This window comes from Carcharodon carcharias, chromosome 5, assembly GCF_017639515.1.
Source record: "Carcharodon carcharias isolate sCarCar2 chromosome 5, sCarCar2.pri, whole genome shotgun sequence".
In the NCBI taxonomy this organism is placed as follows: Eukaryota; Metazoa; Chordata; class Chondrichthyes; order Lamniformes; family Lamnidae; genus Carcharodon; species Carcharodon carcharias.
Window position 1 is genome coordinate 126,221,828 of NC_054471.1, and position 27,056 is coordinate 126,248,883.

Genomic DNA, 27,056 nt, shown 5'->3' on the forward strand with positions numbered 1-27,056 from the left:
ATGATTAATCCCATTAGATATAGACAATAAATCCTTGTACAATTAACTACTTCTAGAAAATAAACTCCATTTTAATCAGAAAAGGCTGTTTAACAGGCAAATTTAATTTTAATCTAAGGGAGAAAAACTGGCACACTTCAATGTGTCATACTTATTTTAATGCATGTTTCTTCAGGAGCATTGTTTAAAAATAAACCTAATAATTCTTTAAAGACAAACATGAACTGGTTTCTTATGTGGAACACCTGCTGTTTGGAGCTTATTCGCATGATAACATGTTACACTTGGCTTCGAAAGCTAATTACATTTGTAACAGGTTTCCTTTGTCAACATCAGTGATGAACAGCTTTGAGTAAACCAGATGAATCTTTATTCCTGCAGAAAAATGAAAGCCCATTGAGACATAATGGGACAAGTGAAGCTGAAAGAAAAGTAATCATCGGATGCCACTTAAAATTATCATCAAGTAATAATGTAGGCAAACCTGATATTTATTTGGGGCCTGAGCCTTTACATTGTTATAACATATAAATGTTAATCAATTGCAGATCCATATTAGTCTGATAGTATCATAAAATTTTCCAATGCCTTTGTGAAGAATCTATTTACTGCAAACAAGACCTGATATGCTTTATTTGCATTATTAAACTTTTAGGGGATGCAACTGGGCTTGATAGTGCCCATGTTTTGTACATTTCAAAGCATCTTAAGGGTCCAAAATGGCAGCTCTGGTAATTCAATCATGTCCTGATTACACCAACACTTCCAACGGGAAGTGCGCTGGATGTTTTACTTTCAAAGGGGACAGAGATGAGGAGAAATTACTTCACCCAAAGGTTGTGAACCTTTGAAATTCCCTACCTTGGAGAGTTGTGGATGCTCCATCGTTGAATTTATTTAAGGCTGGAATAAACAGATTTTTGGTGTCTCAGGGAAATAAGGAATATGGGGAGAGAGTGCGAAAATGGAGATGAAGCCCAAGATCAGCTATGATCGTATTGAGCAGGTGCAGCAGGCTTGACAGCCCATATGGTCTACTCTTCTATTTCTCATGTTCTTGTTCTTATAACGCACATGCACCTAATGTCTGCTGGCAGCATGCAGAGAAGGCATATCATGATGTCAATCAGCATGCAATGCTGACATTTGGAAGCTCCACATTGCAGCATGTGCCCTCTCTTAACATTGCACAGCTGAACATGATGTTATGTAGCATGAAAACTCCTCCCACCTGTGCTATTTAAGAGGGTCATAACCCATACGTTATTTACTGCTTTACTTCTTTCGACTGTGACCTAAATTTTACCGACTGGATTTTACCGGGCGCCATGTTCCCCACCCTCTCCAACTAAAATGTCATTTGGGAGCTTGACCATGAGAAAGCCAGCTATCCTGCAGCCATTTGTGTCCGATAGGTCAGCAGCCCTGTAGTTCCAGCAGTGCCAGGTTTGAGCGCTAGCCACTGCTGGGACTACGATCAGAACCCGAGGAAAAGGAGGTTATGGAAGCCGGACTGAAGGTTTGTCCTGGATATCAGTGAGGTCTGTCTGGCAGGCCCCAACGCAGTGGGGGGAAGGTGAGGGATTGAGGGAGATTGGTGGGGGGGGGGGGGTGTGGTGGCTGGGTTTGAGAGGATGGGGGCAAGGTTTAAAAGGGAGAAGTTATGAGTTTGGGCGGGGGATGGAGATGCCTCTGATTGACACAGAGGAGCCCCCAGACGAAGCTGCTCCCCCACCCCCTCACTTCTTATCCAACACCATTATGCCCGGTAAAAGCTACTGGGCTACTCACTTTACCTGGCCTCCTCCTGCCACAGGTAAAATAGTGGCAGGGGCAGGACGAAGTACTTAAATGGTCATTAATTGGCCCCAATAGGTCCAAAGGTAAGCGGGCTGCTTGATGTCTCCACAGTCCCCTGTAAAATGGGAGACAGGTTGGGGCAGAATGAGCAGAAACTACGCAAAGCAAGACATGCTGCTAGAAGAGGAGGAGAAGGGCTCTCAGCAGGAGACTATATCCATCCAGAGTGTTCAGACAGCAATCCTCCTACCTGAATTTCAGCCACGAAAATGCTTGAAACATTTACACTTTACACATTATTGATATCTGCTACTGGGTGCAGCCACACTGTATCCTCAGAGCAGGACCTGTGGCTGTGGCTGTTAAGGTGACTATGGCTCTGAACATTAATGCTTCTGGCTCCTTCTAAGCTGCTACTGAAAATGTATGCAACATTTCTCCATTTTCAGTCCAAAAGAGACAGTGAGGATCTCTATGCATAGAGAGATAACTGCCTGGCCTGAGTGAACCAGGTGGAGTGAGCACAAGGGTTTGCAAAGATTGCAGACTTCTCCATGGTGCAGGGTGCCATTGACTGCATGCAAGATACTTGTGTGCACCTGATGTGAACTCTGCCATGTACTTGAAACAAAAGGAATTGCACTCTTTGAATGTGCAGCTGATGTGTGACCACAGGCAGTGCATCATGCAGGTCAATGCCAGTTTTCCCAGCAAGAATTGTGAAGCACCCATTTGGTAGCAGTCCTCTGTGCCAGCTATAATTTTTTTATTCTTTCATGAGATATGGGTGTTGCTGGCTGGGTCAGCATTTGTTGCCCATCTCTAATTCCTTTGAAAAGGTGAGCTTCCAGAGCAAACTATTAGGTAAAAATGGTTACTTGCTGATGACATGGCAGCTGACTCCATCTGTCAATACAGGTGCTTAGCAGGCATTTAATGAGAGACATGCTACCACAAGATATGTGATATAGCAGACCACTGAAATTGCATAACACCAATCTGAGCTTCCACTGCAGCATTTAGACATTGGACAGATGCTGATTGTGCTGCAATGGAAGCTGTGATATCGACTATGAGATGCTGCATCATGCCTACTTCCACAGTATTGCTTGAGGTAAACAGCTGTTCCATTCTGGAAAGCATAGCCAACAAGATCTGCACAAAGCCCTGTGCTGGACTGGTCCATGCTCTTTGACATTGAATTTTGGCCTTCTGGCAGGCTTTTCACGGCACCCAGCATTTGGGTGTATACAACCAGCTTCATCAAGCACCCAGTTAACTGTCATTTTAATTCTCTAGCTCACTCCCTCCTTGACATCTCACACACTGTTCTGATGAAGCTCAGCAGAAGCTTGAGGAGCAGTAGCTCCTCTTTCGACTGGCTATCTTAAAGCCTTCCTGACTCAACACTGAGTTCACAATTTCAGATGATAATCTCTGCCCCAAATCTTTGGACACCAGCTATTGTTGATGATTCTGCAATTCCCATTTACACCACCTTCAGAACAATCTTTTGATTCTTTACTGGCCCCAATACCATCTCGTTTTGCTTTGCACCAAATCCCTTTTGTCGTTTTGATCTCTCCTGCCTTCCACTCTACCACAGACTTCCCCCTTTGTCCTTCCCTTCCCTGTGACTCTGTAGATGCTTAAAGCCTGTCAAATCTCTAACTTCTTCCAATTCTGACAAAAGGTTATTGACCTGAAACATTGGTTGGAATTCAATGCCCCTCCAGAGGCAAGTTTGGAAGCTAGAGGGGAGGGCATATGATTGGGCTGGAGGGTCTCTCCTGCCTTCTTCCTATCAAGTCTGGAACAGAAAGGCTTATGGGCAACCATCCCACCCAGAGGCCAGCCACTTAAGGTGCTCATTCCGCCACCGCTGGTATTCAACCAGTGGCAGATGGGGGACTCACCATCCAAGGAGGCCACACAGTGAACCCTGTCAGGATTGCCAGCAGCTTACCTGTGGGGGAGAGACCTTCGTTCACGGGCACTCCGTGACTGATCAAGGGACCCGGCATTAGGAAGCCAGGCTCCAAAGATTCAACCCTCTGTGCTGACTTCCAACCCCACCATTCCCCTCCCTTGTTGGCAACTGCCTTCCCATCCCGCCCACACTCACCTCTATTTGGGATCAACTGGCGATCCTTATGGCAGGCCCCACTGTAGTACCAGCAGTGGCCACCATTCCTGGTGGCATTGCTGGTACTGGAGAGCTCGCGGTCTCTGATTAGCGAGCAGCTTTTGGGGTGGGCTGTCAGCCCTATTAGGGGCTTAATTTAACCGGATGCATGACACTATCCAGATAAGTGCCTGATTACCTCAGGTCTACCTCCAGAAAAGTGATGTGGGGCTCCTACCAGTTCTCCAAATGGTGGGCAAGAACCTGTTAAATCCAGGCCATTAATTCTGTTTCATTCTCCCCAGATGCTGTCAGACCTCCTGAGCACTCCCAGTGTTTTGAGTTTTTATTTCAGATTTTCAGCATCTGCAGTAGTTTGCTTTTGTATTAACCTTCTTCTGTAGCCTGTGCCATCGAAGTCATCATCTAAGTTCTCTCTCCAGTGGCACCTGCGCTACTATTTCTCCTTGCACTAGCTGCAACACACTTGTTTAGGTCTCTCGCCATGTGTAGATCCCAGCTCTATGCTTTCCTTTAAATTATAAGCAGTGCCAATATCTGAGCTGGTTGCTGTGACTGTGAAATCAAGTGATGATGTGTCTTCATCTTCACTGGCTTCTTGGTCTTTCTCCACTGCCTGGGTAGTTTGCAGGTCTTGGATATCTGAAAGGAAAAAAGGTACAAGGGTAGGGTTCAGGTAAGGGGAAAGGAAAAGGCAAGAAATGTATGCTTACAATATCAGCAACTTCAACACCAGAAGAGATTGTGGGATGAAGGAGAAATAGGATGAGAAAAGAAGGATTTGGTATGCAAAGGCTTCACCTCCACTGCTGGCCATGGCCTCAGAAATGGTCCTTCCGATAACGACTAGCACCATCGCTTCTATGAGGTTGCAACATGCAGTCATGTCTCTCCATCTCTCCAACTTGTTCCTGCTGCTTCCAGCTGTGTGTAAGAGAGAGGGAAGTGCACTGAGTATTGTGCAAACTGTGTGGGTAATGTGACTGTGACTAGCTGGCAGCATGCGCAAGCTGTGTGATGTGTATTTAAGGCTTGCAAATGTGCTAATTGTGTAAGGGTGAGGTAAAGCTTATGAATGTTATGTATGGGGTTGTGAAGTACAAAAGTGCAAAGTTGGCATCCTGCCTCCAATTGAATCAATGACAATGATTTAACTGTGCATGCAATGTGATTCCTGCATCCACTTTCAAGGAATGTTCAATAGGCATTGAGCCATATGCTATAATGTATTCCAAGTACTTTATAACAACATGCAAATTACTGAGCCTGAGGACAATATTTTTATTTGGAAAGCTTCACGCCAAAACATAACCCTTATTACTCACTTTCATTTTAGCAAGAGGAGGTCAGCTTTCCTCAAGATGCACTATCACTCAATATGAGTCTAGTAAACAACAGCTCAACCACTGACAGCTGCATAATTTAGAGTACAGACAAAGGAAGGGTCTTAATGTAATGAATCACCAGCCATAAGCACACAGAAATTAGGGCTGAAAAACCTGCGACTTTCACCACCTAGAAGGTCAAGGGCAGCAGATGCATGGGAACATCATCACCTGCAAGTTCCCCTCCAAGCCATACACCATCCTGACCTGGGGCTATATCACTGTCATTGGGTCAGGTTGCTAGATACCTCCAACTCTGGCCAGCGCTGGGAGGGACGAGGCTGGAGCCGGGAACGATGTGGCCAGAGCTGGGCCAGAGCACTGGGAGCTGCAGGAAAGTGGCTAGAACCACGGAAAAGCGTGGTGAGTGGAGACCCCGTCTCTCTATCTTCACATGCTTGCAGTTCCGGCGTTTGCTGTTCCTATTGAGCCTGTCAACAGCAAACATGAGAGAGAAACAGGGTGTGATTGGAGGAGCGGTCCCCTGCAGAAATATTTAAAATCACTGACCCATCTTACTGGCATTTTCACCAATTGATCCAGGGGCCACATAGAGAGGCTTCGTGGGCCACACTGTGGGTTGGACAAACCTGGTCTATGGATATGATTCTTCTTTAGGGAGTTTCACTGATTGAAAGTGTGAGAGGCCCTAAATTAAAGTCCCAGACAAGCCTTGACATGTTGCCCTTTTGAGTTCACTGGTGTTCAAGTGTTTAGGATCTGGTGCACTCACTGCTGTGACTGAGGTTCAATTTCTGGTCATGGAGCATGATTCAGTGAGTGGTTAAGACCTGTAAAACACTGTCTGAAAGGGTGATGAAGGCAGATTCAATCATGGTTTTCAAAAGTAAATTGGATAGGCACCTGAGGGAAAAAAATAGGGCTACATGGAAAGGAACAGGGAGTGGATGATCTATATTGCTCTTGCAGAGAGGCAGCATAGGCTTGCTGTGCTCAATGGCCTCCTTCTGTGCTGTAACCATTCTATGGTTCTATGTTCTACATGGCTCAGCCCTATTTTTTTAATCTGTTCCTTCTACAGAACAAGGATCTTCATTCTTTCTAACTCTATCCACGGTTTTGCTTCTGATTCCATGCTATTTACATTGCCTCCTTTCACATTACATACCATTAGACCATTTGAAGCACAGTAATTGAATCACGATGTCAGCATAAAATGATCTACTCCAAATCTCCTTCAATGGTGCAATGGGAATCTTGGCCCAGAATTTCCTTTCCCCAGGAAGGATTGTACCCTGGAGGTACCCCAGAAGATGCGCTGGGGAACCCTCCCCCATCGTCTCCATGCAAGGACAATGGCTTAGTAAGTTCAGACTTCCGATGGGCAATTGCCCTGCACTGGGACCACCCAATACTGTTTTAAATCGGAGATTTTGGATGGTTCCGACTCTCTTAGCAGAATAGTTAACCAGGAAAAGTTAGAAAGATTAAAACCACTACTAGCTCCTGGGTAATGATACTGATGGCCTCACCAACCACAACCCCCCAACTGGAGCACCCGACTACGCTCCCCACTGCCCCTGACTACCCTACTACCCCTGACTAAACTCCATCCCCTGACTACCCCCCGACTACCCTCACCACCCCTCACTACCCACCCCCCCAATTAGCCTCCTGGCACCCCAGACAACCCCCCCAGCCCCCTTGATGACCCTCCTGAACCCCTGCCTACCCTCCCCACCCCAACTGCCCCCATCCCCGATTACTCTCTCAACAACTGACTGCCCCCTGCCCCCCGACTACCTGCCCGACCCCTCAATTACCCCCCCCAACCTCCCTACTACCCCCACACTCCCCACCAACTACCCTCCCAACAACTGACTACCCCATCTCTTGACTACCCTCCTGACCCCCTGAGTATTCCCATCCCCCCACAACCACCCTCCAACCTCTCCAACTATCCTGCCCACTTACCTCACACACCTAATTTCTCCCTGGCTTCTTAAGGTGGCTGGAACCTTTAAACTTCATTGTTGAATTTTTCCCTGGAATTATATGAGGGAACTGGCATAAGACTACAGCAGAACCTTCCCTAAGGCCCTCCACCAGCTATGTACTTGCTCTTTTTACATCTAGGATTTCTCAGTGGAAGTAATGGGCTGCAGCTGGGGTGTTGGAAGGATGTTACATTAAAATATATCCACACAAATGTTGGCAAGTGAGCCAAAATACTATGTGATTGATGGAAAAACATCATTTGGTGTAATTTCCATCGTTTGCACTTTGCTTAAAGGGATATCTGAAGGCATGAACCATGGGGGAGGTATGTAAAATGAAAGCACTAGAAAGCTGATAAAATCAAACACAGGGTCATCAGATTGCAGTGACCAAGGAGTTTTTTTTAAAAAAAACAAGCTACAAAATGTTTTACTCATCTTTAGGGACTAGTAGCCACACTACACTTAAGCAGGCCACCGGCAATCACTACGTCCCATCTACAGCAGAGATGAGGGAGCTTAATTTATTGAAATATCCTTAAACTGGAAAATCAGCCAAAATAACTGATGCATCTTTTCTGTTGGGCAACAGTATCTTCATAATTATAACCAAGATGACTAGTTCTAACATTTAATGCCTCTGTCTTTCATCTATGAAGTGTTCTTCGTTTCACTATCCCCTCACATCTCAAATGAAACTCCCACACCTTCAAGAAGCTTTTCTGTGTCAAGGATTTAATTTGTCCTCAACAATTTTTAACTCTCTGTAACGACCCTGTCCTTCCAGTACTTGAATACTGCTCCCATATGTACAGAGGCTGTTCTCTGCCATTCCTAAACACAGTATAAGAAAAAGTTTGGCCCAGGCAACCCTCAGGCCAAATATGCTGGGATCACGCACACTGCTGTTTATCCTGCCAGAAAACACAGGGTCAAGGGAAGGTCACCTAACTCACATGCCTCAAGTGGATCACCAGGTGAGTCCCCTACATCTGGTGAGCCTGCTATATACAAAGGATCACAAGCAATGACATAAGTGCCCAGGCCAGGGGTATAGAGATGTCAGCATTCACCACAGGAAACTTCTTGCTTCTATGCATGCAGTCTCCTGGGCAGGGGCCAACTCTATTAAAATACTTACCTGCCTCCTCTTCAATGCTCCAGACATTGATGCCAGCCTGGGTCCAGGTGGACCCCATTTCAGTTGGGAGGTAGCCGTTATGTCTACTCTGACAAGGAGTACTGCTGTCAAAACTTCGTCTTACTTTGAGGGCTGAGGTTGCAGGAACTCTCGATTTCTTATGTTCCACAGTCTAAGAGACAGGGCTGCATTTGATGTGCCCCTGCCAGGCATGCTTGGCGGGGTGGGCACATAAAATCGAATGGGTGGGCATCCCACCACCTTCCCATCCACCCCCAAGCTTACTCCCATAATACGGGGGGGCCCATGGTGGGTGGGTGAACAGGTGCCAAAATCAGTAGCCCACCTGTTCTATTTAAGTGGGCATCCAGGGTCAATTAGGCTTGTTACCAAGCCAATTAGACCCAATAATACACTGCCCACGCCATAAAACAATTGGCGTGTGCAGTCGGGCGGGAATGGACAGCCTGATTTTTAAAATAAATTCTTCAAAGGGTGGGAAGGAAAGCTGGGGGTTCTACATTCAGGGACTACCCTTTGCAGATTGGAGGTCAGCCCCCCTTAAAAGACTCCCCTCTCTCTTCCTACCCACCTTCTGTCTTAAACGTACCACCCCCATCCCCTGCACCTCCTTAACCTGTCCAAATCCTCTTTGCTCAAGACCCCAGACTTACTTGTTTCTGCAGATGCATTGGGCTTCTTCTGCTTCCTCTAACTGGGGCCTCAACCTTTTACGATTTACATCAATAATTTAGATGAGGAAAGTGAAGACATGGTAGCTAAATTTTCAGATGACACAAAGATAGGTAGGAAAGTATGTTATGAAGAGGACATGTGGAAGCTGCAGATGGATATAGATAGGTTGAGTGAATGGGCAAAGATCTGGCAAATGGAGTTTAATGTGGGAAAATGTGAAGTTGTTCAATTTGGCAGGAAGAACAAAAAAAGAGTAATACTTAAATGGAGAACAGCTGCATAAATCTAAGGTGCAGAGAGGTCCAGGTGTTCTAGTACATGAGTCTCATAAAGTTATTATGCAGGTACAGCAAGTAATTAAGAAGGCTAATGGAATGCTATTGTTTATTATGAAGGGGATTGAACATAAAAGTAAGGATGTTATGCTTCAGTTATACAGCGCACTGGTGAGACTGCACCTTGAATACTATGTGCAGTTTTGGTCTCCTTATTTAAGGAAGGATGTAAATGCTTTGGAGGTGGTTCAAAGGAGGTTTACTAGAGTGATACCTGGAACGAGTGGGTTGTCTTATGAGGAAAGATTGGACAGACTGGGATTATTCCACTGGAGTATAGAAGAGTGAGGGGTGATTTGACTGAAGTATACAAGATCTTGAATGGTCTTGACAAGGTGGACATCGAAAGGATGTTTCTTGTTGTGGGTGAGTCCAGAACTAGGGGGCACTGTTTTAAAATTAGGGGTCACCCTTCTACGACAGAGATGAGGAGAAATTTTTCCTCTCAGAGTGTTGTGCGACTTTGGAACTCTCTGCCTCAGAAGGTGGTGGAGGTGGGGTCATTAAATATTTTTAAGGCAGAGGTAGATAGATTCTTGTTTAGCAAGGGAACTAAAGATTATTGGGGTTAGATGGGAATGTGGAAATCAAAACACAAGAAGATCAGCCATGATCTTATTGAATGGCGGAGCAGGCTGGGGCTTAATGACCTACTGCTCTTATTTCTTATTTTCTTATGTTCTTATGCTTCCTAGTTGCAGTCCTGGTAGCACCCATTAATGTGCTCTTGGCACTGCCGGAGCTGCCGGCCAATTCGATTGGCTGGCAGCTCCTGAGGGCATGACTTCCTCCCCAGTGAGGGGCGGAAGTCCCACACAGCCGCTGTTTAGCCCACCTGCAGTGCCGCGGGGCGGACTGGCGTGATTGGTGCTGACTTTGCTCCCGGTGGGTTGATGGGGGTGAGCTGTCTGCTTAATGTAACATTAAGCCCACCGCGGACAAGTTTTCATCTGGATTCTTTGACTTGCCCAGTGTAACTTTGTGAAAAATCTGCAGAACCCTCCTTAAAATGTGGCAAATGGAGCATACAACATTTTTTTTAGGGTTTCTATGACTCTTCTGCCAAATTTACAGTGGGTATGTGGGAGAGCATCTTCTGGGATTCACTGCCATTATATAAATTACATTAAGTGAACTACTGAAAGCCAATAGGTACTTACTGCAAGGATTACTTGTAGTGAACTATGTGCCACTTCTATATACTGATATTCTAGCAGGCACCCTCCAATATAAATGTAGCGGTGATCCTTTGGTACCCATTCTGGAGTATCAGTTATAGTTGCCACCGCACATCCTGGTCCATTCTCCATCCACCAAGAGCGATGCATAGAAATGTTAAAGGTCATAATCAGGTCAGTATCCTGTGGCAGAAAAAGATGATAGATTTAAAAAGCTGTTGAAATGTAATGCATCGTGTGATACATTGTAGTTCACATTGACTATTAGTAAATTCTCAGTTGACTGTAAGACAAAACCCTACTGCATAAATCCTTTGGAAAATTAGTTTTAAGGGGACAAATTTCACAATGTTTCAGCAAGAAAATGGCAAAATACTGGGAGCTATACAGATTAGAATAGCTACATTTTTTAATGTAAACTTATGAAGGCATATTTAGTGGTGAGTAAATGGGTTGAGATTCAGAGCAGTCATGGTATAATTGAATGGTGGAACAAGCTTGAGGAGCTGAAGGGCAGATTTAAGGGGGAGAAATGATGGAACCTTGTTCAGGACCTTGTTTCAGGAGATGCTTTGTTGTAGGACCTTTGTAGGACCTGGCATATAGTTGACAGAGGTACAGTTGATCATATGAGGTCTATCATCCCCATCATTGGTGGCTGCAGGACTGATATAATGATCCTGGCTGAGTTCAAGGGCTTGACTCCCAAACAGTTTTTTTTCTGTGCAGTATATTCTGTTATCCTATGATAGTAAATCCAATATTGGGGTCTTCACTAAGCCCAGAACCTGCACCTGTTCTAAGCAGGTGTAAGATCAACTACACCTATTGGGTTATGTCAGATACTATTCCAAAGGTGGTCCAGGAGCCCCATCGGAAATAGTCTCAAATTGTTAATGTAACTGAAGAAGGACAAGGGAGCCTTTGGTCCCAAATTTCCTGGTTCTAGATCCCACCTTAAATTCTGACTCTCCCACCACATCTTCATCAGAATTCAGTCCTCCTGTGTGAAATTTCTGCCTTGTTTGTTTACAAAAGAGCAGCTTAATACCAAGGCTTATGATGCTTCGATTACTTTGCTGTGCCAGGAATTAGGTGGAAGAATTTCTGCTACAAATATATTTATTAGTCTGAGATTCAGGCACAAGTGAATAAACAATAAATGATATGAAACTGGAACTCACATTTCTCTATTCTCCTTGAAATTAACTATTATGAAGCTGCTTAGCTGTAAGATTTTGATAATATACTGATTTTAGGATTTTATATTAATTAGGAGTAATATTTTGGGATCTCATACTAATCACACTTAAATAGATGAGCCTAAGTTCTTGCCTGCTGAGAGAAAGGTAATTAAACAGTTAAGCACAGGCTGCTAGCAATTGCAGCTGTGAGGCAGCTTAAAAAGAACTCAAGGCTGTCAGTACTGAGACAACTGACTTACTGATAAGAGCTTAGTTGCCTGTTGTCTGAAGTATTCACAGCACCCTTTTGTATTTAGGTCACACTCAAGGCCTCCCAAAAGATCTCAGCATGAATCTCTCCCTATAGTGATAAAGATGAATACCAACACATATGCCTTTTCATGGAATCACAGAATTGTTACAGTGCAGAAGGAGGCCATTCGGCCCATCGTGTCTATACCAGCTCTGCATTTGTGTGTTATGACTCAATGCCATTCTCCTGACTTTTCCCCATAACCATGCACATTGTTTCAATTTAAATAATCACCTAATGTCCTCTTGAATGCCTCGAATCCCACCACGCTTCCAGGCAGTGCATTCCAGACCGGAGCTTCTCATCTCGGGAACCACTTTTAAACTCTCTTCTGCACTCTTTCCAATGCATTCACATCCTTCCTGAAGTGTGGCACCCAGAACTGTACACAATACTCCAGCTGAGGTCTAACTAGTGTCCTTTACAAGTTCAGCACAACCTCCTTGCTCTTATATTCTATACCCCTAAAAATAAAGCCTAGGAATTTTTATGCTCTATCAACTGCTTTCTCCACCTGTCCTGCCACCTTTCATGGCTTATGCACACATGTGCCCAGGTCCCTCTGTTCCTGCACACGCCTTAGAGTTGTACCCCTTATTTAAATTGCTTCTCCATGTTCTTCATACCAAAATTAATTACCTCACACTTCTCTGCATTGAACTTCATCTGCCACCTGTCTGCTCACTCCACCAACTTCTCTATGTCATTTTGAAGTTTTACACTTTCCTCCTCACAGTTTACAATGCTTCCAAGTTTTGTATCATCCATAAACTTTGAAATTGTGCCTGCACACCAAGATCTAGATCATTTATATATCTCAGGAAAGGCAAGGGTCTCAATACCAGCCCCTTGGGAAGCTCCATTACAAACCCTCCCCTAATCCATTACACGCTGTTTCCTATTAATCAGCCAATTTTGTATCCACATTGCTACTGTTGCTTTTATCCCATGAGCTATAACTTTTCTCACAAGTTTGTTGTGCAGCATTGTATCGAATACTTTTTGGAAGTCTATGTACACCACATCAACAACATTACCCTCATCAACTCTCTCTGTTACCTCTTCAAAATGCTCCAGCAAGTTAGTTAAACATGATTTTCTCTTCCAGAAATCCATGCTGGCTCTTCCTAAACAAATGACATTGTTCCATGTGACTATTAATTCTATCCCTAATAATTAATTTTAATTAGAATCGTGTTCTAGCATATTGATCATTTAAGCATCATCAATAAAGCAATTAAGACAATTGCTTTGCTTCTCTTTCCTATTTCACCCTGAGAGACACCGCTTAACTCTACTACTACTGGCTTTCAGGACTTGCATGACTAGTCCCCATGTGTGTGAAAACAACATGATTAGACCAACTAGCCTTATCTTGTAATAAAGAGGCAACATGATTTATGGGAATGTCATTTATTTTTTATTCATTCGCGGGATGTGGGCTTCACTGGCTGGCCCAGCATTTATTGCCCATCCCTAGTTGCCCTTGAGAAGATGATGGTGAGCTGCCTTCTTGAACTGCTGCAGTCCATGTGGTGTAGGTACACCCACAGTGCTGTTACGAAGGAAGTTCCAGGATTTTGACCCAACGACAGTGAAGGAGCGGCGATATATTTCCAAGTCAGGATGGTGAGTGACTTGGAGGGGAACTTCCAGGTGGTGATGTTCCCATCTATCTGCTGCCCTTGTCCTTCTAGATGGTAGTGGTCGTGGGTTTGGAAGGAGCTGTCCAAGGAGCCTTGGTGAATTCCTGCAGTGCACCTTGTAGATGGTACACACTGCTGCTATTGTGTTTTGGTGGTGGAGTGAATGAATGTTTGAGGATGTGGTGTCAATCAAGCAGGCTGCTTTGTTCTGGAAGGTGTCAAGCTTCTTCTGTATTGTGAGAGCTGCACTCATCCAGGCAAGTGGAGACTATTCCATCACACTACACTCCTGACTTGTATTTTGTAATGGTGGACAGGCTTTGGGGAGTCAGGAGGTGAGTTACTCATCGCAGGGTACCTGGCCTCTGACCTCCTCTTGTTGCCACAGTATTTATATGGCCAGTCCAGTTCAGTTTCTGGTCAATGGTAACCCTCAGGATGTTGATAGTGGGGGAATTCAGTGATGGTAATGCCATTGAACGTCAAGGGGTGATGGTTAGATTCTCTCTTGTTGGAGTTGGTCATTGCCTGGCACTTGTGTGGCGTGAATGTTACTCACCACTTGTCAGCCCAAACCTGGATATTGTCCAGGTCTTGCTGCATTTAGACATGCTGTTTCAACACCGAAGCGCCTGATGTTCAGCCAACTCCAGAAAAGGAGGTCCCTGACAAAGTATTGAAGTTGTAGAGTTGAGATATTCTACATGCCTAAATGAACCCCCAGAAAGGCTGAATATGTAAACTACTTACCAGTGTAAATAATTTGCTGTCTTGAAAAAATTATACTTGTAAATATAAAATGTATTTCCGAGTAAAGGGGGAGGGATGTGGTAATCATGGTTTTATCTAATGTGTAATATACCTTTAAAAAGAATGCTGTTATGGAAGATCATCTGACCTTGAGTAACCAATAGGAGAGTAGCATGGGCTATTCTGTAGTTTGTAGTGTAGAAATATGGTTTGAAGTGAAAGCACACATGTAATTGCTGCTGAGTACCTTTGTAAATAAACACAATGTTTTCCACCTAAGAAGTGTCTGTTGATCAACTCTGCCACCCCACAACAAATATTCAGAAGGTTTGACGCTGACAATTGCTTTGCAGTCATTATTATACTTCTAATTCTGCCGTGGTATGATTTGAACCCTGGTCCCCAGAGCATTACCCTGGGTTACTAACTCAGCAACAAAACCGCTACACTATCACCTCCCTCTTTGCAGTTCTAATTCATGTAACATCAAGAAATTGCATTGAGTACATAGAATGAACATGTGGTTTCCGTTACTGGTTATGTGACTTAAGCCATGAAGGGGGTGGGGGAGGTAAAGCAAGTGACCTAAGTTTCAGCCATTTGAAAGGGTTAATGCCAGGCAAGTCCAAATATGGCACGACTTTACCACATAAGCTCGCTTCTTACACTGTGAAATGCTACAATCTGAAAACAAGCACAGCCGCTTGCCAGGTCGCTCAAAATTTAAAGAACACAAACCTCTAGGCTACTGTTTGTAGGATTGTAAATCTGACTGCAGACTGACACACAAAAGCCCAATATAAACCTTCAATAGGAGAGCCATGGCCACTAGCTGTCTTATCAAACAATACTACAGCCAGTCAAAGGCCCTGTTCCCTTCTCAGTAATGTTAGATACACCTGCTAATGAAACTCACTACCTCAGGCTGGCTGATTTTTTTGATCTGTATAAAGGTGCCATGCCAGTAGACTATCACCTAATTATCTATAACTGAAGTGTGCACAGACTAAACTTAATACCAACGCAGCAAGATGCTACAGAGTGCTTTTAAGTAATACTGCTCTTTTGAGTAATAAATACCCCTTTTGATGCTAAAGTTAGACATGAGTTGTCTCCAATTTGCAAAAAGAAACAGCAAACCATGGCAGATCTTAACCCTGTGTGATACATTTTAACCCTCTATGTACAGATTCCAGCTATAAAAATATCCAAAATAAAATTATACATAAACAAATAGTATGGCCTGAATTTTCATACCTCTCTTTGTGTCAGAACGGAGGCAGGGGGAATTTAAAAATGGTGGGATCCAATTCCAGGATTCCACCCCCATTCCCAGTGTGAGCAAGTTTTATGACATTGGGATAATGGTGCAGGCCAGCACTCAGCAAACCTGCCCTGCTCACTTCATTGTGGGCATGGGCTTTTTGGATACCCCACTATTTTCATGAGTCAGGCCTGTTTTGGTAGAAAACATGGTTCACGGCACCTCAGAGGAGTTATAAACCACAGGCTTGATTCAGGAACCTTTTAACAGATAAGTTTAAAAAGTTTAAAAAGGTCTTACCTATGCACCCTCATATCCCCCATGCCCCTCCATGCTTCCTCGTATCTCCCACAACCCCATGTCTCTATCATGTCCCCCTGCATCCTCCATGCCCACTCACCAAGTGTACACCATGTACAGAACTAATGAGCCAGATAACAGTGGTAATTCCTTAAAATGCTCTTGAAAAAAAAATCAAAAATCTCCCTTGAAAAAAACTGCTGCTCTTACAATCTTATAAAAGTGTCAATCAGACATACCCATTTATAATATCGATAACAGATTTACCACACTTCACACCTCTTAATCTTGTCCAAATAAACATGGAGACATTGAAAAACATCAAAGAAAGTATTACTTATTATGACCTCATAAAGATGTCGATACATCAAAGCTAACATTCCTCTTCAACCTATGTAAACAAACCCCTGCTGAGCTGGTTCCAAGTGAGTCTTAGAACTCAGTCAAGCATTCATAATGAGGCCTTCATAGAACTGTATCAACAAAAACATACAGTCAGAGAAATAGCAGGGCCTTTTACAGCGAGAGAGCGTAAGAGAAATAGCACGGTCATTTACAGTGAGAGAGTGTGAGAGAAACAGCGGGGCCATTTACAGCGAGAGAGTGTGAGAGAAACAGAGAGGCCATTTACAGCAAGAGAGTGTGAGAGAAGCAGCGGGGTGATTTCCAGGGAGAGAGTGAGAGAGAAACATCATGGTTATTTCCAGCGAGAGGGTGCGAGAAGAGTTTGTGACCATTGAAAAGCTCGAGAGGGAAAAGAAGGCAGAGAGCAGCTGATTGGTGAGTAGGATTGGTGAGTATTTCTACCTTTAAAGGAAAGTAAGGTCTTTAGTTTGTGTTGAGATCTCTAGTCTTTTTTTTCCTCTTTTTCTTAAAGATAGATTGTTAAGTATAAAATTGACACTGGTGTGTATAAAAAAAGTAATTATAATAAAGTGTAAAGAGTGGGGATACTAGAGTAATTCATTAATAAATTGAATAAAATGCGATAGCAGTCACAGGACGGGTGACGTGTTGCTGCTGTAGCATGTGCGCACTGCTGGACACCAAGGCAACCCAGAGCAAACACGTCTGTACCAAATGTTTGCAGCTCAAGGAACTTCGGATCCTAGTTAAGGAGCTGGTGTCGAAGCTGCAGACATTGCGCCACATCAGGGAGGGGGAAAGTTACCTGGATACTTTGCTCCAGGAGGTGGTCACCCCCCTTAGGTTAGGTAATTCAAATTTGGTCTGTGATCAGGGACAGCAGGGTGTGACTGCAGGTGAGGCAGGTATGGGAACCCAGGGGGTAACATTCGAGGAGCCTCAGCCCCTGCACTGCTCAACAGTTACAAGGTTCTTGCAAGCTGTACAGATGAGAGTGGGGACTGCAGGGAGGATGAGCGAACTGACTACGGTACCGTGGTGCAGGGAGCCATTAAAATGGGCGGAGGAAATGGGGAACGTTGTCGTGGTAGGGGACAGTATAATTAGGGGGATAGATCCTGTTCCCTGCAGCCGTGAGTGTGAGTCCCGAAGACTATGTTGCCTGCCCGGCTCCGGTGCCAGGCTAAGGATATTTCTTCAGAGCTGGAGAGGAACTTGGAGTGAGAGGGGAGGGATCCAGTCGACCTGTCATGTTTGCACCAATGACATTGATAGGACTAGAAAGGACGTTCTGCTGAAAGAATTTGAACAGTTAGGAGCTAAATTAAAAAGCAGAATCTCCAAGGTAATAATCTTGGGATTGCTACCTGAGCCACAGGCAAACTGGCATAGTGTAAATAAAGTCAAAGAGTTAAATGCGTGGTTCAGAGATTAGTGTGAGAGGAATGGGTTTCAGTTCATGGGGCACTGGCATCAGTACTGGGGTAGAAGGGAGCTGTTCCAGTGAGACTGGCTTCACTTGAACCACGCAGGGACTAGCGTCCTGGCAAACTGAATAACAAGGGCTATAGAGAGGGCTTTAAACTAAATAGAGGGAGGGAGGGTTCTGGAAAAGAGATACATAGGCTTACAAAGTAAAAGGACATGACAGCCTTGGAGGGTAGCTATTTAGGTAATGATATCCAGAGTGTGACAGGAAGGGGCAGAGTGTACACACATAGCAAAAATAGTAGCAAAAATGGTCAAAAGGGGAAAAATGGTAAAAAGGCAAAAGTAATGGCCCTTTACTTAAATGTACATAGTATTTGGAATAAAATAAATGAATTAATGGCACAAATAGAGGTTAATGGGTATGATCTTATAGTCATTACGGAGGCATTGTTACAAGGAGATCAAAGTTGGGAACTAAATATTCAGGGGTATGTGACTTTTCAAAAGGACAGGCAGGAAGGAAAGGGTGCTGGAGTAGCTTTGTTAGTATGAGATGGAATAAGTACAATAGCAAGAAAGGACCTTGGATCGGAAGATGTAGAATCCATATGGGTGGAGGTTAGAAATAACAAGGGGAAGTAGAAGAGGTGTAGCCTATAGGCCCCCTGACAGAAGCTATACTGTAGGACAGAGAATAAATCATGAGATAATGATGGCATTTAAAAAAGGCAGTACATTAATCATGGGTGTCTTTAATCTTCAAGTAGATTGGTACAATCAAATTGGCAGAGGAAGCCATGAATAAGAATTCATAGAGTGTATTTGGGACAGTTTCTCAGAACAATATGTTGTGAATCCAACCAGGGATCAGGCTATTTTGGATCTGGTAATGTGTAATGAGGCAGGTTTAATAAATGATCTCAGAGTAAAGGATCCCTTAGGAAACAGTGACCATTATATGGTAGAATTTAGCATTCAGTTTGCGAGTGAGAAACTTGGGTTGGAAACAACTGTGCTAAACTTAAATAAGGGTAATTACAATTGAATGAGGACAGAGTTGGCTGGAGTGGACTGGGAAAGCAGTTTAGCAGGAAAGACAGTTGATGAACAATGGCAGATGTTTAAGAAAATAGTTCATGACTCTCAGCAAAGATATATCCCAGTGAGGAAGAAGGATTCAAGGAACGGGATAAGCCAACCATGGTTAACCAAGGAAGTTAAGGACAGTACCAAATTGAAAGAAAAAAGCATACAATGTGGCAAAGATCAGTGGTAAGCCAGAGGATTGGGAAAATTTTAAAAACCAACAAAAGATGACCAAAAATAATAAAGAGGGAGAGAATGAACTTTGAGGGTAAACTAGCAAGTAATATAAAATGGACAGTAAGAGCTTCTTTTAACATATAAAAAGGAAGAGAGAGGTCAAAGTGAACATAAGCCTCTTAGAGAATAAGGCTGGGGAAATAATAAAGGGGAACGAGGAAATGGCAGAGGAGTTGAATAAATACTTTGCTTCAGTCTTCATGGTAGAAGATATCAAAAGCATTCCAAAAATACTAAATAATCAAGGGGCGAAAGTGGGGGAGGGGGGTAATAACTACAATAACTAACACTAGAGAAAAAGGACTAAGGAAACTAATGGGGCTAAAGACTGATAAGTCCCCTGGACCTGATGGTTTGCATCCTAGGATATTAAAGAAAGCAGCTACAGGGATAGTGGATGCACTGGTAGTAACCTTCCAAGAATCATTAGATTCTGGAAAAGTCCCAGAGGATTGGAGATTGGCCAATGTAACACCCTTATTCAAAAAGGGAAGGGGACAAAAAACAGATAACTTATAGGCCAGTTAGCTTAATATCTGTCATTGGGAAAATGTTGGAGTCTATTATAAAGAGTGTAATAGTAGAGCATTTGGAAATACATAATCTAATCAAGCAGAGTCAGCATGGCTTCATGAAGGGGAAATCATGCCTGACAAATTTATTAGAATTCTTTCAGGAGGTAACCAGAATGACACATAAAGGGGAATCAGTGGACATAATATATTTGGATTGCTGAAAATGTTTGATAAGGTACCACACTTAAGGCTGCTTAATTAAATAAAAGCCCATGGTGTTGGGGGTAGTATATTAGCATGGATAGATGATTGGAAAACTAATAGAAGACAGAGAGTTGGGCTAAGGGTGGAATTTTTGGGATGGCAACCTGTAACTAGCAGAGTACCACAGGGATCAGTGCTGGGGCCTCAATTATTTACAATATATATTAATGTCCTAGATGGGGAAGTGAATGTACTATCTCCGAGTTTGCGGATGACACAAAAATAGGTGGAAAGGCAAGTGGTGAGGATGACACACGGAGTCTACAGAGGGATATAGACTAGTTAAGTGAGCAGGCAAAAACTTGGCAGATGCAATATAATGCGGGAAAATGTGAGGTTATCCACTTTGGCAGGAAGAATAGAGGAGCTGAATATTATTTAAATAGAGAAAGACTGCAGAAGGCTGCAGCACAGAGGGATTTGGGAGTCCTTGTGCATGAATCCCAAAAAGCTAACATACAAGTTCAACAGGTAATAGGGAAAGCAAATGGAATGTTGGCCTTTATTTCAAAGGGAATAAAGTATAAAAATGCAGAAGTCTTGCTAAAACTATACAAGCCACTAGTTAGATCACACCTGGAATACTGTGGACAATTTTGGTTCCCTTATATAAGGGAAGATATATTGGCATTGGAGGCAGTCAAGAGAAGATTCATTAGGTTGATTCCCGGGGATGGAGGGATTTTCTTATAAGGAGAGGTTGAGTCGGTTGGGCCTGTATTGGAGTTTAGAAGAATGAGAGGCGACCTTATTGAAGAATTTAAGATTCTTAGGGAACTTGACAGGGTAGATGCTGAGAGGTTGATTCCCCTTGTCGGAGAGTGTAAGATCAGAGGGCATAATTTCAGAGTAAGGGGGCGCCCACTTGAAGATGAGGAGAAATTTCTTCTCTCAGAGGGTAGTGAATCTGTGGAGTTCTTTACCACAGAGGGCTGTTGAGCCGGGTTCGTTAAGCATATTCAAGGCTGAGATAGACAGATTTTTAATCAGTAAGGGAATCAAAGATTGTCAGGAAAAGGTAGGAAAGTGGAGTTGAGGATTATCAGATCAGCCATGATCTCATTGAATAGTGGACCAGACTCGATGGGCTGAATGGCCTACTTCTGCTCCTACATCTTATGTTCTTATAGTCTTATGTATATGTGCCAGGGGTAAGGGCTAGAAGACCAAACAGCCTTCAGTACAAATGGGCCAATGTCTCAAACAACCAAGATGGGCCTTCTAACCAGCTGACCTCAACACTTGTATGCCTCCATGGCCAGCTCTGAACTGCCTCTGGAGGCGACAACCCCAACTCCATCCTGCCCCTGCCTCCTGGACACAAAAATATGGCAGGTGGGGCCCTTTTTAAAAGAAGATGGTTCTGCTAGGTCGAGAAGATTTCCGACTTGACCTACCTACCTTCTCGATGTTTTTGTCAATGTTTGTTTTAGAGTAAGGATGACACTGTAATTGTAAAAACAAAGTCCAAAGGTGTGAGGTTCCTTTCAGTCCTTGAAAATGAGAGAGATCTTTTGAAGTTACCACATTAAATCTAGTAGTTAAAAGTAGATAACTGAATGGATCTTCTGCTTTGTTATCCTGGACATGCTGCTGAAAGCTTGCCTAAATCTTAAGGCTAACGCGGTCACACTCAAAAATATGGGGATCTGGGATCCACCCATGAGACAGATCTGAAGTATGAGAGCCAAAATAACCTGGAGCACAAAGGTTAGGAATGGCCCACAAAATGTATCCATTACTCTCAATAACAAAACAAAAAATCTAGTCCATTGCAATATGATGCTTTTCTCATTTTAGGAAATCATAAGATTTGATTTAGGAGAAACAAACCAAAAATGCACCTGTTTTTATGAAGAACCTTTTATTTTAAATAAGGTTATATATAATAAGGAGATCTTGTGGCACAGTGGATAACGTATTTGCTTCTGAGCGAGAAGCTCGGGTTTTAGATCCCCAGGACTTGATAGTCAAGGAAGGTGTGTTCATGGCGCAGCCAAACAGGTTGATTATCAGCCTACAAATCATCCAGCACACTAATGGCAGGTGATAAGAGTGGGAGAGAGTCCCGGTTAGCCATATGATGGAAATAATGTTGGAGGCCCTGCCATCATTATCTATAGCTCCAAACTGCAACAAGCATGTAAAAGTGTATGTTGCCACTGTAACTCAGACTCCCTCAGTAAACTGTAACACACCACCACCATAGATAACAAATATGCTTTTGTTGCTCTGTATTTTAGATTTCATTCATACTGTCAGAATTTCATTTAAAGGTATATTTACAACTGAGTACGATGTGCTTAAAATGTTCTATTTTAGTAAAAGACTAAAATATTGATCAATGGATTGATTAGATGCAATCATCTAACCAAGAAAACTTAAACCCTGTGAACTAAAGCAGTTCCTTTAAAGAGTTAATTATAGTCAAATCTAAAAGACTGGTAAGCATTTTCCAGTAGAAACTCTTTAGTACGAACAGCATTATTTCAGTAATTCTAGTAAATATCCCATAATAGTTTATTAAAACACATAAATTTACTTAGCCAAAAATAATCGCCCACTAAAGAAAATCAACAGTGGTAAGTACCTTGTATGTTGCAGATTACAAGATGTACTACAATTCCTGAAAAGCTGTGAACTATTAAGTGATGTCGATATAATTAAAATGCCCTGTAATGATTTAGGTGTTAGTGGCCACATCACAAGATGAACATATGATTGGAAATAGAGGAATTTAATGATGAAATGAGATCAGGATCATTCAGTCAAGTTGAGAAGAGTCATTAACATACTACCCTTAAGATAAAGGCAACTATTGCTGATATTTGACGACCAAAAGACGCGTGAAATAAGAAATTATCCTTGATCTGGAAAGCAATAATAAGGGTTAATTTGTGCTATAATACTTACCAAGCATTTTTTTAAAAAAAGAACGTAATTCAATTTTCTTTAAAGAATGGTAAAATGGAGCTTGCAAAAATTCAGGGCAGACTGAAGTGGATAAGGAAGCAATCAAAGTAGCATTTAAGTGTGGTGAAGGCGAAGGGCTGTAATTTCCATGACTGCAACAAAATTTCAACCATACTTACACATAAGAATTATTCACATCTATCTAGCTACAAACTAGTAACTGAAGAATGCAAAGCATGTTACAAGACATTTAGAAAAAGATTCAAACAAGCAATAAGGAAAAATATGAAAAAATGAGCTGCAGTTTTGAGACACTCCAAGAATTTCTAGAATTATTGCACAGGTATTTTGTTAATTCAAAACTAGCATAAAAAAACAAGGAAAAATTAATTGCCAATCCCAAAAACAAAGAGATATATTTAGCAAAAGAAAACAACTGCAGATTTGAAATTAAAAACTGTTGCTGGGAATACTAGGCATATGGGGAGAGAGAACAAGTGTTAATGAGCTGGATTTTCAAAACTCCATGAGGCTGAGTTTGGATAGGCGCATATTGAAAATCACAATCTCTGATGACATTACCAGTCCCTATCCCCTCCAAAACACAACATGATTTTCAAAGGGAGGACGGAAGGGGGGAACCAGCAACTTGCCTGCCTCCAGTTAACAGATCGTTGAACTCGTTGTGGAGCTCATAAACAGCCTGAGATGGGAGCAGGCTAGATTGGGCAAGTAGCAGGGGGTAGCTTCAGCATATGCACCCCCTCTGGCCAGGAGGAGGTCAGAGGACAACAAGGGGTTGCAAGGGGAAGAAGGTACTGCCCAAGACATCGGGTGTACCATCCGAGAGTCAGCTAACTGAAAATGACAGAATGCTACAGCTGTAAGAGGTTGTACCTAGTTGGCCTCTGATGTTTGTGCTCATTTACACCAGGACCTGACCCCTCGTGGCCCCATGGCAGTCCTTTACCTGTAGCCATCAAGGTCATAGTGGAACTGAATTTTTATGCATCTGGATAATTTCAGGGATCAGCTAGAGATCTGTCCAGGGTCAACATTGAGCCCAACAATTTCAGATCAAAACCTCTGCCACAATTTATTTTGGAGTGGCAGCTGTTGCTGATGACTCTGTGATTCCCATTTACATTTCTTCTAGACCCATCCTTTGTTCCTATTCTTATCCCGTTGCCATGTACCATCATCACCTTTTCTCGTTTAATCTCTTTTGACTTCTACCCTATCAGAGACCTCCTGTTTTGTACTTTGCCTCCCTCTCCGCCACCCCCCCCACTCCCAACATTCCTCTGCCTCTATAGTTGCTTATTTTTCTACCTTTTTCTAGACTGACAAAAGGTCACTGACCTGAAACAGTAGGCAGAATGTTACCGCTCTAACATTTAAACACCAGCTGGGGCCAATTCCAGATCCCAATCCCGATAGCTTCTGAAGTTTGCCTGAAATTCCCAATAGTAACCAATTCACAGGCCACCTCTGGATGTCCTTCCAATTTGAGACAAGGGGCAGGCTGAGCAGGCTGGAGGCACAATCAAATCACCGGAGGCTGTGGGCAGCCTCGCTGCCAGGCATCGTCCTCAACATGGGCCGGACTGCCACTGTGAACATCCTGGTGGCAATCTTCCCCTAAGTGGGCACTTAGTTACTGATAATTAGTTACCTACTGCTGCCGGGCAGGTAACTGATGCTGGTCTCATCGCACCTCTGGCAAGATTGTGCAGGGGTGGAAATGCATTAGGTAGATGACACAAAGCACACATCTCAAAATTTCCTTGCAATCCTATCCTCCAAAGTCTTCTCCTTGCAGTTGATAAGATTCTGCCAATTAACTTTGTTTATCCTTCTACAGAGACTGCTAGATCTGCTGAGTTTTATTTGGCTGTTTAAATTCATTCAAATGACTGGGAAAAAAAAATTGAACACAGGCCAATTGGAACAGTAAAAAAATGATTTGCTGACTCAGGGTTAGAATTTGAATACAATATTCACAATGCAGCATAAGCTTCATATAAGCAGAAACACACTATGTTCTGATATTTTTGAATGTTACTGCCTGTTTACTATCTACTGTTGAACACTGCTTTGAAATATTGGGCTGAATCTTTCGGTTGGCAAGTGTGGGTGCGGCCCGCTCGCCGATGAGTAAAATGACGCGGGCTGACGTCAACGGCCACTTAAGGCCTTTAAAAAAGTAATTAAGGTAATTAATGGACCTGCCAGTCCAACCTTAAGGTTGGTGCGCAGGTGAGGAGGCCAGGCAGCCTTTGGGAAAAACATGAAACCTCATCCACGGGCAGGATGAGGTTTCATGAGGGATTTAAAATTTCCAGAATATGTTAAAATAAAAGTTATGGACATGTCCCAACTCATGTGACACTGTCATATGAGAGAACATGGCAGTAAAATTTTTATCTCATCTTTATTTACTGTTTCAAATCTGAGCCAATCTCCCTGAGGCAACACTGTGTGCTCTTTCGTGCACATGTGCAAAGGAGTGCACTCTCAGCTGAGGGAATCCACCACCCCCACCCCCCCCAAACCCACACAGGGAGCGCATAGCGTTTCCTGGTGGATGTCACGCTGGCAGGCCTTAACTGGCCCACCCACGTAAAATGGCGGCGTGCCCCCAACTGGGGGCACCGATCAGGAACCTGCCCGCCTGCACCTGCTCCCATACATACTCACTGACAGGGAGGGGGGGGGAAATGTTGCACATTATAAATCTTTGATTTATATTTAAACCTTTTTTTTCCCCTTTTCCTGGTTCCCTTAATCCTTCTGGAGAAGATATGGGAAGGACAGCATGATTTGATTGTTATTCAATTGAAAGAACCTCTCAAGCAAAATGTCACTCTGAGGTATTACTGACACTAGGTCACATGTACAGATATATCATACTAATCAGCTAGCTGCATGGAAAATATTGCAGTTTTTTTTCTCACTGGGCTCTGTAACCTATCTTCAACTCTTGGAAGTGTTAACACCTTAATCCTTACATTCTGATGATGAAGTAACATAAGGAGATAAAAGTGCCTGCACCTGTGATGGTGCCACACAATGACTATGTACACAGGTTCCCATGTGGTTTAATCTGGCTGGGAAATGCTGAACTTAATTCATAAACATAATAGAGATGTGTAGCAGGCAAAAATATTATATGTTGATACCAAAATATAAATAATATACTGAAGACAATCAGATATCGATAATAACATGTTTTAAATATCATGGAAGATTAAGTTTCACATTAATAACATTTTGAGAGAAGACATGGCATTGTAGAGAAACTACTGGATTTTGCTGTGCTTAAGCCCATTTCAGTCTTACTTATCTTCTCATTTGCTCTTGAGAGTTTCATCACCCATTTCACTAGGTCTCTGAGTACTGTAACCTCCTAATGACCTGTCATGAGTAGTTTTTCTAAATTGTGGTGAAGGTTGGTTTTATTTCTTGTCTCACTGTGGACTTTAAGCTAAATAGTGAGAAGTGAGGTTGAGGGTTCACTGGGGGAAGATTTGGAAAGTTAAAGAGAAAGGGCAAGGCAATAGAGCAGGGTAGCGATGCAGGTAATGATAACCAGAGTGCAACAGGAAGGGGCAGAGCATACAAATATAAATGTACACCAGCAAAATAGGTCAGAGTAAAGAAATGTGGTAAAAAAGAAACAGAAAAAAAGTCTCTTTGTCTGATTGCATGTAGCATTTGTGACAAGATGGATGACTTGGTAGCACATAGAAATAAATGACCATGATATGATAGTCATTACAGGGACATGATTGCAAAGTGACCACGATTGGAACCTGAATATTCAAGGGTATTTGACATTTAGGAAGGACAGGAAGAAAGGAAAAGGAGGTGGGGTAGTTCTGTTAGTCAAGGATGGATTGAGAATAGTAGTGAGGAATGATCAGAGGATCAAAATGTAGAATCAGGTTGGGTGGAGTTAAGAAATAGCAAAGGAAAGAAGTTACTGGTAGGAGTGGTTTAAAGCCCACTGACAGTAGCTGCACTATAGGACAGAATATAAATCAAGAAATAATGGGGTCGTAACGAAGGTACTGCAATATTCATGGGGATTTTAATCTTCATATGGATTGGCCAAATCAATGTGGCAAAGGTAGCTTGGAGCATGA

At 43.0% G+C, this 27,056-nt stretch overlaps 1 protein-coding gene across 1 annotated transcript in view; it reads right to left on the reverse strand.

The window, feature by feature from the left end:
* The window catches only part of nkain2 (sodium/potassium transporting ATPase interacting 2), a 418,979-nt gene that overhangs the window by 106,772 nt on the left and 285,151 nt on the right, over positions 1-27,056 (reverse strand). The window contains exon 4 of the mRNA XM_041187394.1: positions 10,622-10,822. Coding sequence (XP_041043328.1) covers positions 10,622-10,822 — 201 coding nt within the window. The remainder of the gene's footprint in view (positions 1-10,621; positions 10,823-27,056) is intronic.